At 32.0% G+C, this 19,662-nt stretch overlaps 1 protein-coding gene across 1 annotated transcript; it reads left to right on the top strand.

Moving 5' to 3' along the window:
- Positions 1-671: 671 nt before the first annotated feature.
- Positions 672-18,997, top strand: RGS18 (regulator of G protein signaling 18). The gene is made up of 5 exons (XM_001376519.5): positions 672-1,082; positions 1,689-1,790; positions 2,966-3,027; positions 14,797-14,963; positions 18,178-18,997. The coding sequence occupies exons 1-5, from the start codon at positions 964-966 to the stop codon at positions 18,433-18,435; spliced, it is 708 nt and encodes a 235-aa protein (XP_001376556.2). The 5' UTR covers positions 672-963; the 3' UTR covers positions 18,436-18,997.
- The last annotated feature ends 665 nt before the right edge of the window (positions 18,998-19,662 follow it).

The following is a 19,662-nucleotide window of genomic DNA, read 5'->3' on the forward strand; positions in this document are numbered from 1 at the left end:
GTCACAATGAACTCCCCTTGCTTAATCCTTATCCCTCTTCTGTTTTTCAATGAATATATGGAATTTATTCTAAGATGGAAAGTAAGGGTTTAAAAAAATAAATATATAATCTTCCTATAGAAATGTATAATATCTTTCTTTTATTGTATAAGATTTTCAACTGGACTTTTCCTAAAAGTTCTTCAGAGTTGCTGCCTGAGAAGTGGTGACTCAATTGAACCCCAAACCTCAAATTCATTATAGAGTGTCAAGATTTGGTTCTATCATGATTAGTAATGAGAAATATGACCTGGGTCATCACTTTCCCTGTCAGGATCTCAATTTCCTGATCTACAGAATAGGAGTTGGATAAGATCTTATCTATGGTTCTTTCTAGCAATATTCTATAATTAATTTTTACCACTTTTAAATTTTTTATCTTTTTTTGAATGCAATATAAGCTGTTTCATTATCCTAAAACTCAAATTTGGCATTATATAAGAGCAACAGTATATGTGTGTGAACAGGGGGCAAAAAAAGTATTAACAATCCAAAATATATATTTTTTACCAACTAATTCAGGATTCTGCAATAAATTCCTACTTGAAAAAGTTTACATTATTGTTTTTTCTAAAAAAGTTCCTGTCGGAAATGACTGTCAGTTTGAGCTGAAAGGCTCATTTCGATTGTGAAAACAGTAAGCAGAAGTTGCACTGTGGTAAGTGCACTCTTTATCTTAGTGGCCAACAATCATTTTGTAAATGCGTAGTATCATTTCCTTAAACGACTCAGAACAGAGTTGGATTTCAAAGTGCTACATGTTTGTAGAAGTGCTGGGCACGGCTTCTTACTTTTGCCTCATTTTGGAACCTTTGGGAGGTAAACAGATTTGTGATCTCCATGTGTGACAATGAAGGATTCAGATTCTGCAAGCAAACTGTTTCAGGTTCCAACTGAAAAACCTCTTCACTTTGGAGAAGGAAGATGGAGAAGCCATTGGTTTTCTTTTCTCATCTAAATATGTCAGACCCAAAGGAAAAAACTTTCTACAAGGTGATTCACGCAATAGGGAAAGAAGCATCAAACAAAGACATAAAAAACAGGTGAAGTATTTTTTAGGTAATTGGTGAATAGGAACTTAAAACATGATTATGTTGAAATATTACTATTTGAAATGTGCTGCTATATCTAGATTGATTGAGGTGTTAAGGTAGAGAAATAATCACAAAACCATTTCTATGCAAAGGTAATAGGAAAATTTTAAATCCAAAAGGAGAAAAAATGGAAAAAGTAAGTGGTTCATGAAGGACTCCAAAAGAAAAGTTGTTTTGGTTTTTTTTGACAATTCATCATCCTGTGAAATTTAGAGTAAGAACACTAAAGGAAACAGGGCCATATTGCTCTCCCTCATATTTATCAAAGGAAAAGATGATATCCTTTTGGGAAAAATAGATTTGACGACTGTTTTATTTTATCATTATTGTCTGTGCTTATTTTCCCCCCCTAATCTTGTCAAGAATGAAAAAGAGCAGGGCAGATATACTTTAAAAATTGTTTCAATATGTAGATACTTATCTCTATCTGAGGGACAAAAATGAATAATAACATCATAAATGGAGGAAGAAATTATCCCTAAGAGCATTATTGGATAGAGAGTGAGATTTCACAATTGTTGCTCTTTTTAAAATGCAGCTTATGTTCCATTACAGAGGTAAGGAAAAGAGAAATAGGCTGAGCCTTCTTGTGCAGAAACCTGAATTCCATGATGATGTCAACCTTGGGAGATCTGGGAACTTGCCCAAAAGCATAAGGTGACTATTTTGGATTTGAAACCCACCCCCAAAGCTGTCTATGTTTTTTATCTTACTTTGGCAATAGATTTACTACATATTTAAATTTCAAATTAAAATTAAGAATCTCATTGTTTTTAGCAATTGTATTATTCTTTAAGGGATAGGGGTTATTTATTTCCAAAAGCTACAAACATTTCAAAAAACATGATTAAAAACTGAAATATCAGAACAAAAAGGTTTTGGGCAAATAAGTTAAATATCACTATGTATTATTAACATTTAAAACCTGTGTAGCTTTCTATATTTTAACTTATGCCTTTTGATTTTTTATCTACAAAAAGGAATAAAGATCTCATGATTCTGTCTAATAACTAAAAAGTAAGTCATTTGTCTTTAAGCCTTGAAAATTGTGCTTGATTTTGTAAGAGATAGTTAAAGACATGAATACCTTGTTAACTTTAAGGTTTACTAAAATTTTCTCTAAAAAATACAATAACTATTTCAAAACAGTCCTTTCTAATTTTTTAGTTTTTTAAATATTGGTAACAAAAGAGCAAACTATCTTATGAAATTAAATATATTATCAAATTATCAAAGATTGATTATGTAAAAGAACAATGTTTCTTACTATGTCACAAGCTATTAAAATATTGGTAATAATAAATTTAATATTCAAATTAAAATGTAAAAAGTAATAATTTATCATTCTTCTGAAAGTTTACTAGGCAAACTTCCTATCCCCTTAACAAGTCAATAAATCAAATTCACCAAATGGAGGTAAATTGGGATAACTACTTGAAAGAAAATGCAACTCAACTTGCCTCTGCAAAAATGTTGTTTATGTAATTTTTAGCATTTCAAAAGTTGGATGACCCAATTTATTTGCTTTTCAACACAACTTCTGGTTAATTGCTCCATAAAGACTCTAACAATGCAAACAACTTATGAAAAAAATTGGAAATAATATTTTTAATTTAAAAGATTCCATTATTTGAAAGGCAAAATGTCGGAAGAAATTAGACCAAACATTTCTGAAGACTCCAGTGGAAAGAAAGCTTCCATTATGAAGTAATCTAATCAGACACCTTCTGAAACAAGACAAAGAGCTCTCTGGCAGATAGCATATGTTAAGTGAATCTCCATAAGGCTACTAAATATGCACTTGATCAAAGAGTATTTCATTTCTTGAACAGTGTCTCCCCTGAAGAAGCAGTGAAATGGGGTGAATCATTTGATAAACTGCTATCCCATAAAGGTTGGTAGTATTTTTTTCTAACTTAACACTATCATTCCATAATGGAAAATAATACAAAATATGTTTGTAATTAAACAGATATTGCAGTTTCTAAATTAAGTATGATTGGTCATTTAGAGCACTGTAAGTTTTTTTCTACCGAAGAGTCTAAGAATACTATGGACTATTGACTATTAAAATGAAGTATTGATTTGTTTCCTTCCATTTGAAGTGTACCATGATGGTAGCAATATTGATATCACCTTTTTCCCCTAAATATGAAAAAATATAACAAGAAATAATTAAAAGCCATTCTGCTTTAAATAATGAGAAAATTTATTTGGTGAAGTATGTTTCCCAAAGTGTTAATGAGTGAAATGTCACAAACTATATCAGGATTTTAGTGAGTGATCTTAATCATGTAAGAGTCTACAACAAAGTTAGTTGTATTAATAAAAATAATGCAATGGCTCTCAAAATGTTCATTGTATTAACTCTTCTCACATAAATCTTCCATTTTTAAAAAGTAACAAGCATAATTAAAGGATAATTTTGAAGAAGCAGAGAATATTATCTAAAGATGGAACTAGATAGGTGAAATTACTTGAATGATGAACAAGGAAATAGTGGTTTACAGTAAGTGGGGGTGGGGTTGATATACATTATAGAAAAGACTATGCAGTAATAAGAAAAAAGGGAAATACTGAAATTGTCAGAAACATTTAGGATGAGTTAACCAAATATTTTTTCAAACTACTCTAACTTAGCAGTTTGGTAACACAATAGTGGTAATCTGCACTCTAATTTTACATAGGTCATTGAATCTGATAATTTCTTTAAGTAGGATGAGGAAGAGGGGTAAAAAAATAAGCAGCAGCAGTTTACATGCATGCAGCATTTTAAGACTTGCTTTATTTATCTATCTATCTATCTATCTATCTATCTATCTATCTATCTATCTATCTATATTTCTATCTATCTATCCATCTATCTATCTATCTGTCTGTCTGTCTGTCTATCTATCTATCCATCTACAAATGGTATCTACATAAAAAAAAAACCCAAGAAGTAGCCACTCTAAATATTATCTTATTTTCTCCCTATTTTATAATTGAAGGAATTGGGAGCTACAAAGTTTAAAGGGCCTCAAGTGGTCATGGTCCCATGGTTAGGAAATGATAGTGTCTGGCTTTATTCAGATTAATTGAATCCATTTTTACATAATAACAGTATCAGTGGGATCAATAGCAATAGGGAATCATGGAACTAGAGTTGCAAGGGGCTTCAGAGAACATTTATTTAATTCAGGACTCTCATTTTATAGATGAGGAAATTCAAACTCAGAGAAATTGTCATTTGCCAAAGCTGACATGGCCAGTAAGTGTTTTGGGTTTTTCTGACTATAGGCAAAGCTTTGTCTAATATTCTCATTGTATTTATATGTCAAAGAACATGAGTTATGGAAAAATACAAATGAGTATCCCTCAGAAGGTAGCTGAGAAGTTCCTGAAGTGTGATTATGTGAACAGGCTGAATAAATAAAGAATAAAAACTTCAAAGGAAAATTGGAGCAAAAGCTGTCATGAAGAAAACCATGACCAAAAAAGATCACCTGATCAAAGGGAAGAACAAGGCTGATGCATACATAATCCAAGGGTTCAAATGGAATATTTGAAATATCAGGAGAAATTGAAGAACTCCCCCAGCACATTTGGTGGATATAGAGAAAGACATGGACAAGACAGAATGGGCAGCTGTGCTATGCAATGGGAATGAGAGGAAGGAAAACCAATCCCTCTTTTCAAAAAGTTCACATTCTAGTCAGGGAGACAGCTTACAAAACTATGTACATAGAGAGTATATAAAGGGCAAACTGGAGATAATCTCAAAAGGAGGGTATTGAGCAAGGAATAAGATCAACTTTGTTAGAACATACAAACTGCTGAGATCATAAATGCATTTTGAGTATTTTTCAACTAACTGGGAAAAGTTATATTTATTATGCATATATGTGTATATAGTACAAAAATAATTTATTATTATCATTTCTTTCAATTCTTTTCCCTACCAAACATTCTATGAACTGCATAGCCTAAATTGAAAGTCTCCTCCTTTTCCTTTCTTTATCTAGCAAAGAAACAAATAAGCAATGAATACAACAGGATCATGAATGGCTTGAACTTGAATTTACCTTCCATATCATGTAACCCAAATACCTTTTCCTTACAGGGTTAAGAAATACATACAAACATTTATATTTTGTACGTAAATTTTTGTTTGCTAATTACCTTTTCTATGAGAGCACAACGTATTTTTGCCTTTCTTTGTTCCCCATTCTTTAGCATAGTGCCTAGCACATAAGTTCTTATCAATTGATTGACAAGTTATGGTCCAAGTGGAAAATATGGGTTAAAAATTCTACCTTAGACATAATTGGCTCTGTTAAGATGAAAAAAAAATAATTTAAACTCTATATACTTAGGCTACTCCCTAGAATATACCATCTAAATCAGAGATGAAGTTGTATCTAAATCGGGTTTAAAATCTTCCTCGAGGAAAGAAGTAGCTATATGTGGAACACCTTTATCCCCTAAGTAAATGAAATAATTATCTTCCATTTGCTTGATAAATACCTGCTCATTTTCTTAGAGTCCTGGCTGTGGAATTAGGCAACCTAGCTTGAAATTATCTTTCTGTCACTGTCAATATAACAATCTCAGGCAAATTAAGCGGTAAATCAATGTGCATTTATTAAATATGCATTTACTAGGCACTAAGTGTTGAGCACTTAGCAAACAAAGAAAGGCAAAAACAGTCCCTGCCTTCAGGAATTTGCTTCCTAATGTTTTGGGGTAGGTGTGAAACATGTAAAGATCTAGGAATCTTCAAGCTATATTCAAAATAGGTAAAGGCAGTCTAGATGGGGGAAGGCATTAGGAATTGGGGGTAGGGGTAAGATAGAGAGTGTTACTTTGACAGTAATAATAAAACATTAATAAATGTTAATTGAGAAATTTTGGAGGGTGGAGGATAGCTGGGAATAAGGAGAAGGAAAAGGATGATGAGTTACGTATTGTACATGTTGATTTTAGGATGTCCATGTGATATCCAGTTTGAGATATTCAAGAGGCAGTTGGAGAAGCATTTAATATTCTTGGACCTTAGTTTCCTAATATGTAAAATAAGACATAAAGACTAGATAACCAATGAGGTCCCTTTCTATTTCTCTATTATTTTATTAACATTAGGCTGTCCTAATTATCCTATTATCATTAGGATATTTTATTATCCTATTATCTCTCCTATTATCCTTTAAGACTGTCTTTCTTCCCAAAAGAGGTGTGAGTAGGCATTCCTAGTATTATGAACCTCATTGTAGAATGAATGAAGCCAAATTTAGATTTTGGTCCCTTTTTGAAATCTGTTGCTCTCATTTTCATTATGTTGACATACACTAGAACTTGGGCTCTATGAACAATTTAAGAACCTACTCAGAGTCATCACAGTAAGTCTTTGGTTGAATTACTATAGGTTGTATTATGTAAAGGTAAAGATGAAATATCCCTAAAAAAAGTTGCTCAAGCACAGAGATGTCAGACACAGCCCACAACATTCCAGATTATAGGCTGAATCAGATAAAGGTATGATTGCTAAGCATTTAACAAAATAAAAATATGATAGAATCTAGATAAATGTAATATATGATAGACTCTAGATAATAGTAATAAATGACTTTCTAAACTAGTACACAGCTACAGAGATTCTTATGCATGCTTTTCTGGACCCATTTCTATTAGTTTCATACCCCTGGATTAATGCATTTTATCTACTTGCTGAAAGAATAATAACTCATACTTGTATAATACTTTATGTGAAAATTTGAATTTATATTCACAACAAAGCTCTCAGTTAAATTGTACAATTAATTGTACCCCTTGTTTTTACTTGAAGAAGCAACTTCAAAAAACTTGAGTGACTTGCCCAAAGCTACATAAACATAAGCAAAAGAGCCAAGATTTAAGCTCACTATTCTTGCCTGGCTCCCTTTCATTCCAAAAGATTTCTAATTTCCATTCTCTCTATTTCTCTTCTCAAAGCATATATATATATATATATATGTATATATATATATATATGCATACACAATCTATGATTGATTTTCTTTTACCTGATTCTGAAAACAACTTATCATAGAGAGAACCTGAGCAGAACATGTAATTTGTTCATAGTAAAAAAATTTCCATGACATGCTAGTAATCATTATTATCCACCTTCATTATGACTAGTGTTGGCTAGAGAAGGAAGTTCATGTTCCTCTTTTACATAAGAAGATGAGTACTTCTTAAACTTTTAACCTTCTGTCTTTTACGTATTTAATTTCCTTATTTTGGGTTTTGTATTTTATCTAAGATCTGGGACTTCAGTGTCCCTGGGAAAACATGATCTTGACTTGATTTTATTCACAACAAACAGTTCACTACAAACCTCTCTATAATATTAAAAATTAAAGTTTAGATGAAGCTGTAAATGGTGTGCATAAAGACAGCATTGGGTCAGAAGGGCCTGTTCCTTTCCTTGGCAGGATCAGAGCTCTTGATTCAAATCTTAGAGTAACAACACTATAATCTAGTGTAGAGTTGACTGAGTTACCCTGCAGGATCTCCTAACTCTTGTTTCTTTGGCAACAGAAATTGAAACAACAGATGCCCAAGTTTCAATTTAGAAACATACAATTACATGTATCTCATATTTGTATGATACATTGAGCCAGCTTCTCCCAGGGTAGAAACTAGTTCTGGGTTATGGCAGGCACTTCTGGCAGATATATTACTTTTTGCAGACCTCTGAAGTACCATTTAGTAAGTTACTGCCTCAGGGTAATGATAATGCAGCCACCAATAGTGGCTAACACAACCTAAAGCAGTGGGGGCAAAGAATGAAGAGGTAAGGCAATTTATATACCAAGAGGATCTTGCTCAGCTGAGCATATTTATTTTTAAGTTAAATATATATATATAATATATATATATAAAATAGAAGAATTTCTCTTTAAGAATTCACTTTTGTTGTTAAAAGATTGTTCAAGGGACACCTTCCAATTTTTGGATTTATACAATTTGTTGGATTTATATAATGCCTCAAAATTTTATTCTCTTCAATTGACACAGGATTCCCCTCCATATGCTATGCATAGCACTGTTTTAGAAATGAGGAGATAAAGGAGAAAGAGAAGATAAACAAAACTGAATGCAAAATTCCAGAGAACAGCGGGGAGAAATAAGGTTTTCTAACATTATCAATGGAAGGAAATAGAAGAAAACAAAAGAGTGAGAAAGACAATAAATCTCATCAAGAAAATAAGAGATATCAAGGAAATATTTCTTGCAAAAATGGACATGATAAAAGACAAAAATGGTAGGGAATAAACTAAAGCAGAAGAGATTTTAAAGAGGAGACAAGAATACACAAATCTATACAAAAATATTTTAAATCACCAATAATCACCATGGTATTACTAATTTAAAGTCAGATATCTCAAAAAATGAAGTTTAGTAGTTCTTAGGAAACATTTGCCAAAAATAAGGCTAGTGGGGTGATGGAATTTTAGCTTAGTTATTTAAAATACTAAAATATTATGTTGGCAAAATGTTGTACTCAATATTCCAGCAAATTTGGAAAATTCATTAGTAGACACTGAACTGAAAAAGATCAGTTTATTTACCTATCCTAAAGAAGAACAAGGCCAAAAAATGTTCAAATCACCTGACAGTTTAACTAATTTCACACCAGAAAGGTTATGCTTAAGATTCTGAAAGCTAGGCTCCCACAATATGGGAACCAACTGTTTCCAGAAGAGCAAGTTGGTTTTCAAAGAGGTAGTGGAACTAAAGACCAAATTGTCAGTATTTTGTATTATAGAGAAAGCAATGGAGTTACAGAAAATAATAGTTACTTTTGCTTCATTGATTACTTTAAAACATTTGAATATGTGTATTATAATAAAATATGGAAAATTCTCAAAGAGAAGAGAAGACTACATCATCATACTTGACTACTGGAGAACTAGTATGTGGTCAGCAACAGTTAGAACCAGAACACAAAATAACTGGCTTAAATAGGGAAAAGAGAACCACAAGACTGTATATTGTCACCTTATTTATTTAACTTCTATCCAGAGTAAATAATGTGTAATGCCAGGCTAGATGAATCAAAAGCCAGAAGTAAGGCTGCTGGGAGAAACACCAATAATCTCAGATATGCAGAAGATACCATTCTGATGGCAGAAAGCGAGGAAGAATGAAAAAGCCTCTTGATGTAGGCAAAAAATATGGCTTGAAGTTTAACATTTAGAAAAATAAAACTAAGATCATTGTAACTGGTTCCATCATTTCCTGGCAAATAGAAGGAGAAGAAATGGAAGTAGTGGCAGGTTTAAATTCTTGGGCCAAATAATCACTTCAGATTATGGCTGCAATCATGAAATTAAAAAAAATTCCCTTTGAAAGAAAACTTATGGTAAACCTGGACAGTATACTAAAAAGCAGAGCTATCACCTTGTCAACAAAAACTTGCATAGTTAAATCTACATATTTTTTCAAGTATTAATGAATGTCTATGAGGAATGGACTATAAGGAAAGCAGAAAAAAACTATACAAATCAACATTTTGAAGTGATGATACTAGAGGAGACTTATGAGAATTCCTTGGACAGAAAAGAGATCAAATCAGTAAATACTTAAAACAATTAATTTGGACTATTCTTTGGAAGGGCAAATACTGTAACTAAAGTTTAAATACTTTTGCCACCTAATGAGACTTTACTTGTTGGGAAATACCCAGTGGTTAGGAAAGATTGATGGCAAAAGATTTAGGGGATGAAAGAAGAGACAATGGTTAGATAGTATCATGAAAGCAACAAACATGACCTTGGATAGACTTCAGGAGACAGTAGAGGAAGCTCTGAGGTCCATGGGATCACAAAAAGTCAGAAATGCCTGAATAACTTAACAACAAAAATGGATATTAGATATTATTGAAGCCCTACATATAAGATAGAAATCCCAAAGTGTAGTCAAAATGACCTTGTTTTTATAAAACGTGGTATTTGACACAGTCTGGCTATGTGAGCTTAGGTCAAGTTACTTGATTCTTAGTAATTACCAAGTAATTAGTACTTAATAATTATCAATAATTTGGTAAAACTAGGCATTGAATAATAGCTATGGATATGAGTTTGGTTGAGGAATTTTTCTCACTGGGAGTTATAGACTCCAGTGAAATTATAGGTCCTGATTTCCTATATTTTTGCATTAATAATTCTTGAGTTTTCTTAACTATCATAGTTATTCCATTTTGAAAGCATGCGTCTCCTTAATGATAATATGCCTGAGGCATTGTCCTTTATTTGCCTTCTAAGAAGACATTTTGAAGGTTTTACTATACCTGCAGAGAAATTCTTCCTAAATATTATTTCTCTTTTAAGTAGAAGACTATTTTCTGAAAACCATAATAGGATAGAGATCATTTAGATGAGAATATGTTCAATTTATTATAACAGAGCTCCATTTATTATAACAGAGCTGTACACATGACAAAGTGAGTTAGTTTCATATAGTAATGATGAACAAATCCCCTTCAATATCATAGAATTCGTTAGTTCACTGGGGGAATAAATTTTACCCTGAAGAGTTGGGTAGTCACTTTGGTATGTGAACAAGGTAACCTAAAGTCAATGTAGTTTCTTCTTTCTTCAAAGTACAGGACATCCTTCTCCAACATATTAGCCCTCCACAACAGGAGATAATCACAATTTCCTCATTTTATATTAGACCTGAGCTGGGGATAACTCAAATCCATTTCTCTACTGAAATCCACTTCAGAGATCAGCATGGTAATTTGAATGTGTGAACTTCACTTCTAGACAGATTTTAGCAACTGTAGAGACAGAGAACAATCCTTTACTTAAGTCTCCAGGTTCCCTAAAGCTATTTCCCCTCCTACTTAGAGCATTTTTCACAATGACTTTCAGTATAAAAAAAAAACCTCAAAACCTGAAACTAGGTTCATTTACAAATAATTTTGTGATTTGCTTCTAATTGTTCTTATCTGTCAAAATGCAAAATAACCATTCTGGTGGCTTTATATTAAATTATACTATATTACCTTATATATAATAAATTACTACATATCATATGTTCATATATGAATTTATAAATGTGTAATATAATATACTGTACATAAATACACAGTGAGTACATAGAGTGCTATGCCAGAAGTCAGGAAGAATTGAGTTAAAATCTGACCTGAAATACTATCTGTGTGACTCTGTACAAATCACTTAATCTCTGATTGACTCAGTTTCCTCAAATGTATAATGCAATCAAAATAATACCGACCTCACAGTACTGCTGTGAGGACCATAGGAGATATTTTTGTAATATGCTTAGCATGATGCCTGGCACATAGTAGGGCTCTATAAATATTAGCTATTATTATATTTATGTATATTTTATATGTATATGAACTACTGATAAGCTAGGATCCAGTGAAGAGCATGTATCTAAAGATACAACAAGAAGAATGCAGAATAAGTACAGTTCTCAATGGAAAAAAAGAGTAATTACTATATGGATGGCAAAGAAGTAGCCTTGGGAATGAGTTTTATATTTTTTTCTAATTCTGTAGAGGGTTTGCATCCTCTCAATTTTGGATGTGGTTGTCACTTTCAATTTGGTGATTTAACAAAATCTTATGAGTTGGTGTTCTCCTTTACTCTTGTTCTCATAAAAAAAAAAAACAAACCCAGATAAGAATGTGCCATTGTTTCAAAAAAACTGTCTTTGTAGCTAGAAATATTGGACAGATCTTTTTAAGAGACTGTCAAATCAGTAGTCAAAGCATATGTATTTTGTTTGTTAACAGTTATCTTTCTAAAGCCCCAGCTTCACCTAAAGCCTGGAGAGGATGGCTGAAACCAATTCTGAAAAAAAATAATGTAAAATTAAAGTAGTTTGGGGATTTAGGGATGATGTAAACTATTTGTGATGATTTACCCAGCAAAAGGAAGTTGTAAAAAGGAATTCTGGGGCAGAAAATGAAGCAAAATATACTTTAAAATTGTATTTCCTACTTAGGCCTCTGTATTAATAGGATAGGGTTAGGAATTTTTTTTTCATTGGTTTTCATTGGTAAAAAGAACTCTGGGGGGGTGGGATTCTATCTATATTCTCTTTACAATGGCATATTAAGTAGAAGGTGACACAGCCATTACTTGAAAATCAACAGGTCATATCCCAAGTTCTTATACTATCACTTTAGTTTAAATCATTAAAAAGAGAGAATAAATGCCCTTGAGACTTAGGGATTTATGGTGAGTTGGGAAAACTCCCATTCAGGAAGTATGTAAGATAATAAATGACTGATCATATTCTCCCTTTAAAGAAAAACAATGCTTAACATAAGAAATTAATCTCAAAACTCAACATAAAGTAATAGATTTATATGTACAAAGAACATTAGAGAAAATCAAGTTCAGACTTTCCTAAAATTGCACAACTTTAGCTCTTATTTGTCAGAGGTGGAAATTGTGAGATTTTTATTATTGCAAATGCAGCACTATTTTGTGGTCTATACTACTCATGAATCAAACAAGAGAAGAAAAGTGTTGAGTAAAATAGTAATCACTTGCTTCTTTCTGTTATGTGATGTCTTGATTTGTTTTGTTTTTTAGTTGTTGCTGAGGTATTCAGAAACTGAGCAGTTGGGTATTGTTGGATATGGTGCAAGGAAATGAATAAGCTATATCTGTGGTCCCATGAGGCTAATCAAAAATTGCCCATCCTGGAGTAGTGTAGTCAAGAATAGGGGCAGAAACAGTGCAAAGAAACAGAGTTCCATTTATGGGACAAAGGTTTTCATTGGACACAAAAAAGAGATAACAATGAGGGACTTCTCCTGATAAATGAATGCGAATAGAGTTAAGGATTATGAATTTAAAATGCTATCTTCCAAATCATTGACAAAATATCAACTACAATTGGCCAAAGACAAAATTCTGTAGCAAAAATCAACTATATAACTATAATCAATCATATTATCTGTCCTTATTGATTTATTTTCCAAGACATATCAATCAAGAAGCATTTATTAATCAGCTATTATGTGCCCCATAGAAATGTGCTAAGTGCTTGAGTTAAAAAGAGAAATGTCCATCTCTGACCTAAAGGAGCTTTCTTTCTATTGGAAGAGACATGTATGAAAATATATGAAATACATGAGAACATTTGCATATTTAAAAATGCCCAAAGTCATAAATAAAAATTGAATAGATTATATATTGCTTACTTTAAATATACAGAGAGAGAGAGATGTCTTTCTGCATGTATATGTATTGGATTTAATGTGATAGTAAGCCATCTGGTTCTTCTTCTAAATTGTCATTTGCTTTTTTCACTGTTTTTAAATATTTCCTGATGCTCTTTTTTATTTTCCTCTTTTCTTTTCTCTTTATTCTCTCTCTCTCTCTCTCTCTCTCTCTCTCTCTCTCTCTCTCTCTCTCTCTCTCTCTCTCTCTCTCTCTGTTTCTCTCTCTCTTTCCTTCCTGTTCCTCCTCCTTCTTCTTTGTTTCCAAATTACAAAAGATCTTTACTCTTCCTTCACCCCTACCCCTTCAAAGCCATATCATAAAAATATATTTAAATAAAATAAAATGTTATTGCATTGGTACTGTCTGGAAATTTTTAACTCATTCTGCAACTATATTCCATTGTCCCTATATTCAGTTATTTTCCTTAACCATATGCAAAATAGACTCAAATTAAATATGAGATATTTTAGGGAAGATGGGTACTAGTTCCTAGGAGATTTTTTAAATTATATAGTATAGAAAATGACTCAAGTTGAATTTTGAAGAAAATGAAGATTGTCTAAGTAACCAGGGGTAAAGGAAAGAGTTAGTTGTAAGCATGTGTGATAATCACTGTCAAGTTTCTGAGATATGAAATAGAGTTTTGTGCATGAAAAACAGTATGAAGACTAGTTTTGATGAACTTTGGAAGGAGAAAAAGGAAGTTTTATATATTAAGATTTGAAAGATAGTTAGGTGTCAGGTTCTCAGTGGTACTTTTGTCTCTGTTTGATAGATAAAGGAATTATGGTAGAGTTTAAATAATGTACCCAGCAACACACAGCTATCAAGTGTCTAAGGTCAGATTTAAACTCAAACCTCTTTGATTACAGATACATCACTCAAATGTTTCCTCAATATTAAAAATATATTCTCAAGATAGTCATTTTAAGGAGAGGGAGTATTAAACCAGTTTTATTGAAGGGCCAAATGGGTCTCAGAGAGTTTAACTGGCTCAAAGTATTGAAGCATTGAAGTAAAAACACGAGAAACCTTCCCCATTACTTAACAAATTGCTTTTTATTTTCTGGAGAAAAAACAAAAACTTTTCCTTCTCCATTACTTAACAAATTGCTTTTTATTTTCTGGAGAAAAAAAAACTTTCCTCCCACATTTTGCCTTAAAGAAATGTTACTGAGAAGAGACAGAGATTAAACTTAAAATCATCAGGCTCACTTTATTTTTGATTAAACAAAAATTGTTGGATTTTCTCTCATGTTGAGAAATTATATTAGTTTTGAATAAACAATTTCTGGGTCTAGAAAAAATATTTCTTTCCAATATTTTTGTTCATGCCCTAATATTAAATAGCGAAATTCTTAGATGATTTTAATCTTTGAAAGATGCATTCTTTTCCTCTTTTGTTTCTTTTTCTTTATTGGTAGATGGATTTGATGCTTTTACCAGGTTCCTTAAAACTGAATTCAGTGAAGAAAACATTGAATTTTGGGCAGCCTGTGAGGATTTCAAGAAAAGCCAAGAACCCCATCAACTGTTCCATAAAGCACAAGCAATATATGAGAAATTTATACAGAATGATGCTCCACAGGAGGTATAGTAAAAAAGGGAAGAAAGAAAGAAGAGAAATAAGAAATAATTGAAAGAGGGGGAAATGTCATGAAAATCTAAAAGTGGTTAATAAAAGTTGCATCAGCAAGAATTTACTTGATAAAAATGAATAGATAGAGCCATCATTCACTCTACTCTAAAGTTCAGAATTGTGCTAAAGTAATAGTGGCTATATATTAGTATTTTCAAAAAGTACATAGTTAAACATAGACATACCAAATATACCAAACGTTCTTATCCAAATACGAATGCATGTGCATTTGTATTTTTCAGTAGATCTACATATATACTTATATCCATATGAACACACATTGTATGTGAATGAATATGAGACAATATGGGCTGATCTACTCCTCTCATACCAGTCATACTTATAGGTGGCTAGGTGGCCTAGTGGATGGAACACTAAACTTGGAATCAGGGAGGACTAAGTTCAAATCTTCCCTCTTATATTAGCTATGGGATTTTGGTCAAGTCACTTTATTTCTGTCTGTCTTTTTCCTTCATATGTAAACAGAGTAGAGTAGCGGTAGCACCTGGCTTCCAGTGTTGTTGTGAGGATCAGACAAAATAATGTATGTGAGTTGTTTTGAAAACATGAAAGTGTATATAATGCTTGCAATTATTATTATAGTCACCACCTTCCCTCCCTAACCATGTTCAAAGAAAAAAACACTGAGGAGGACAGCAGGACTTACATTAATTCATCCTTTGCCCCCAGCCACCATTGAGATCTGATTCATAGTTTTAGATGATCAAGATCAAAATACTGAGTATTCTCTTTTACTGAGAAGTGTATAAGAGCCTTTAGTTTGGGTAGGAGCAAAGGAAGGAGAAATATTTTTTTTTCATCCTGACACTTCTAAAGAATAGGTTTATTTTCTGTCATTAGTTCTTTCTCCTCTTACTCCTTGTTTGAAGATAAAAATGTAGGCAAGTCACAAAGTATTTATTATTAATCATGGATTTCATATGAATGGTGAGACATTTTCAGGTATTATGAAAGAACACATTTAGAATATTTTCAAAGTAAATAAAAAAGGAATGTGGGTGCAAATATCTTGAATAATTGGGAAAGGTCTCATATAAGAGGAGACATATGAGTGGATCTTTGCAGGAAATTAGCAATTTCAAGTTATGGAGAGATGAAATATGGATTTGTTCCAAATACTTGAGATTATGAAGAAGAAGCAGAAGTTTAATAGATATAATGTTATTTTTGAGGAATTTCAAGATAGGCTGGACTTGTTGAATGAAACTGGACAGAATATATTGGACCAAGACAGTGAGAGTTTTAAGTTACCAAAAAGAATTATTTAATATCAGAGATAGTAGGTAACCACTGGAATTTTTTTAGCAAGGAATTGACAAGTAAACCTATCCTTTAAGAATATTACAGTGTCCTCTATGTAAGGAATGAATTGGAGAAAAAGGTAAAGAAATAAGTTGCTTGAAAATATCAATGAGTGGGTGTAAGGATTCAAACTCATAATGGTTGAGTGACCAGAAAGGAGACAACACTGAGAAATTTGAGCAGGGATCAGGGTGAGAAAGAGTGAAGAGTTAAGATTGAGTTTAGCACTGCATGTTAGATTAAAAAAGGGAGACTGAAGGATGGTTTTTCCAAGCAAGATAACAGTTTATTATTAGGGTATAAATTTATTAATAAAAGTGTCTTGACTTGGTTTATGCCAAAAGACCCCTAACTGAACTACAACTTCCTTTTCATAGGTTTGAAGAATATACAACAAAGAATGGGACAGTGTAGGTGATATCATGGGTTTGAAAACCACATGATTGCTTACATAGCTGAGTCATGAGGGACAATATGATTGATTGGAAATTTTAAATGAGGAACTAACAACAGACTCTACTTTCCCTCTTGGAATTAAGAAGTATTATTGTTTGAGTCCACTTGCAAAGAAAAAGTCAATGAACCACATTTAATTGGATATCAAAGCCAGCATCCTTGGAGAATAATTTGGTGGTGTAAAAACACAAGATCAGATTCCCTGGAGTTCAGCCACATCCCTAAGGATAACAGAATTCCTCTAGGCAATGATAGAACAATGATGAGTAGGATTAATTTCTAAACTTAACTCTCTAAAAACTAGCTGAATTCTGAGCTTATTTCAGGGACAGAGAACCGTGACTTAAGCAGTTACAGGACAAAATCAATTACAGAATAAAATCAAAATACAGCTACAGGACAAAATCAATTACACAGTAAAATTAAATACAAAATATAAAATTACTTTTTGCTTTTCTCATTAGGAGGTTGGGTGAACAGAAAGATAAAAGTGGCATCTAAAGAAAAAGGGAAGTTTGGAAGATGGGTTGGGTATATTTGAAGAGAAAATTAGTTCCATTTTATATATGTTACATTTGAGACATAGGGGGTATTAAGTGTCAGTTAAATTGCATTTTGAGTGAATTTGAAGTTGATGATTTGAAAGTGTTCTACTGTATCATGTTTGCTCACATACATTACTTTCCTTTCATCTTAAAATGCTAATTTAAAGACATTTATGATGAGTATGAAAATAGTCTGGAAAGACACAACAGGGATCTGAAATCCTTAATTGGATAATTGAATTTGCATTTTTTTGCTTGGATGGGACCTTTTGACCACTTAACCTCTCAGAGAATACTGACTGGCATGTCACAACCTTTTTGTGGCTGGTTGCATTTTCTTGGAAATTGATAGTTAACTTGCCTTAGTTTGAGGTTGGCTTTTTTTTAGTGTTTCATCTTGAATGCTACCCCATAAACAGACTTGTAATTCATGCATGGGACATGTTTTGGGCTAGGAAAAAAAAAAAAAAACTTTATGCTGCAACTCATCTATTTATCACTTGCCTAAACATTGCACTATTCTTTTACCCTCCTTGGCTTTAGGCATCAAAATTTTTTAGCAAAATGGAATTAGAAAGTTTCTTCTTCCCACAATTTAATATATAGGTAAGTAACAGATGTTGTGAGCTGAATGGATTAGGTTATAGTCCATGAAAGAAAGATTTGTCTTGGGAAAAGCTTATACTAGTGTCTCTGGTATTCTAGGTCACAACTTTAGGAGAACAATTTGGGGAAAGAGACTTAAAGGAGGAAGGAAGGAGAGAGAAACTAAACTTTGTCTTTTTCATAACTGAATCCATCAATAGCTCTGAATTAATAATAGTTTCTTTCCCATTATCTAGGTTAACCTTGACTTTCACACCAAAGAAATAATTTTTAAGAGTATCTCCCAACCCACTATACACAGTTTTGATGCTGCTCAAAGCAGAGTTTATCGGCTTATGGAGCAAGACAGCTACACACGGTTTTTGAGATCGGACATCTATTTAGACTTAATAAATGGAAGACCTCTGAAAACAACAAACCTTCGAAGGCGATCACGCTCCTTTACCTTCAATGAATTCCCAGATGAAAAACCAGATATTGCCATTTGGCTATAAAAGCCCTTAATTTTACTCATACATAATGATATGATCTTCCAACTGGACTTATAATATTGACTATTAATTTGAAAAAAATTAACTTGTTATGATGAATTTAAAAACTTATAACTGGCAACAATTCTCACAGGAAAGGGATGTTGTAAAATATGTCATTCTGTCTATAGATAACTACATTTAAAATATTTCATTCATTGTAGTCTATAATTTCAAAAAACTTTTAAAAAGCTTATAATTTCACTGATGAAAGATAAGTAAATCCCTTCTACAAGGTATGTTTGCATGTTGGAAAATTCTCTGCATTTTATTATCTTAGAGTTGGCCATTAAGTGGCATTTTTTCAAAACTGTTTAATGATTATATTCCATGTAGCTTTTAATCAAATTTGCCTTTAATGAGAAGTAGAAATAGTATACAGATATAGGCTTTACTTTAGAATTATTTAAGTTTTAATGTGTTGCATAGCATTAATGTCTATACTTAAATAATGCTGTACAATTTGCTTTCACACCTTTATGTACTTGAAATACATAGGAAAAATAAAGAATTTATATTAAAAATCCTTCATATTTATTATTTATTCTAGTTTTATTACATGCTAGAACTAGTTACTGTTCATTCCTTATCAATTATTTTAGTATATTTAATTATTATTGTTATTATAAAGTATAGAACATACTGAGTTTTTCCATTACTAATCTGAATAATGGCAACTTTTGGGGGAGTATTTTGAAAATTTGAGACTTATGTTTTTTTTTTTAACTTTTAAAAGTCACCAAAAAGTACAAATTCTATATATGAGTTTTTCTATTTATTGGACTTTTGTAATTCACAATTTTTGTGTTCTTTATGCACCTGGTGGATATTTAATGATGGTCAACTATGCCTTCATTTTGATTTCATGGATCAAGGCCAACAATATATTTCTCAAATTCTAGTTAATCTCATTATGTGGAAATAGTCTAAAGAATTCCAACTTATTGATTATTTATCAATAAACACTCTTTGAGTCATCAAAGTATTCTTGGCATATACTAGATATGGTTAAATTTTTGTTAAATACTTATTTTATTTCAATGAACTTTTGGGGGAAGGGAATCGGGGGTAAAAAGATGACAGTGAACAAATGGGGAGATTGAGTATTATTCTAGAGAATTAATTCAAAATTATGAATGTCATAATCACATATGTTCTTTGAAGATAACTTTCTTTTCCTCTTTGAATATC

Source organism: Monodelphis domestica, chromosome 2 (assembly GCF_027887165.1).
Source record: "Monodelphis domestica isolate mMonDom1 chromosome 2, mMonDom1.pri, whole genome shotgun sequence".
NCBI lineage: Eukaryota > Metazoa > Chordata > Mammalia > Didelphimorphia > Didelphidae > Monodelphis > Monodelphis domestica.

Bases quoted from the DNA above. Each gene is read 5' to 3' on its own strand.
- RGS18 (XM_001376519.5), top strand. From the start codon at position 964: ATGGAGAAGCCATTGGTTTTCTTTTCTCATCTAAATATGTCAGACCCA. The intron at 1,791-2,965 runs GTGACTATTTTG...TTTCTTGAACAG, and splicing joins AACTTGCCCAAAAGCATAAG to TGTCTCCCCTGAAGAAGCAG. The intron at 14,964-18,177 runs GTATAGTAAAAA...CCCATTATCTAG, and splicing joins AGAATGATGCTCCACAGGAG to GTTAACCTTGACTTTCACAC.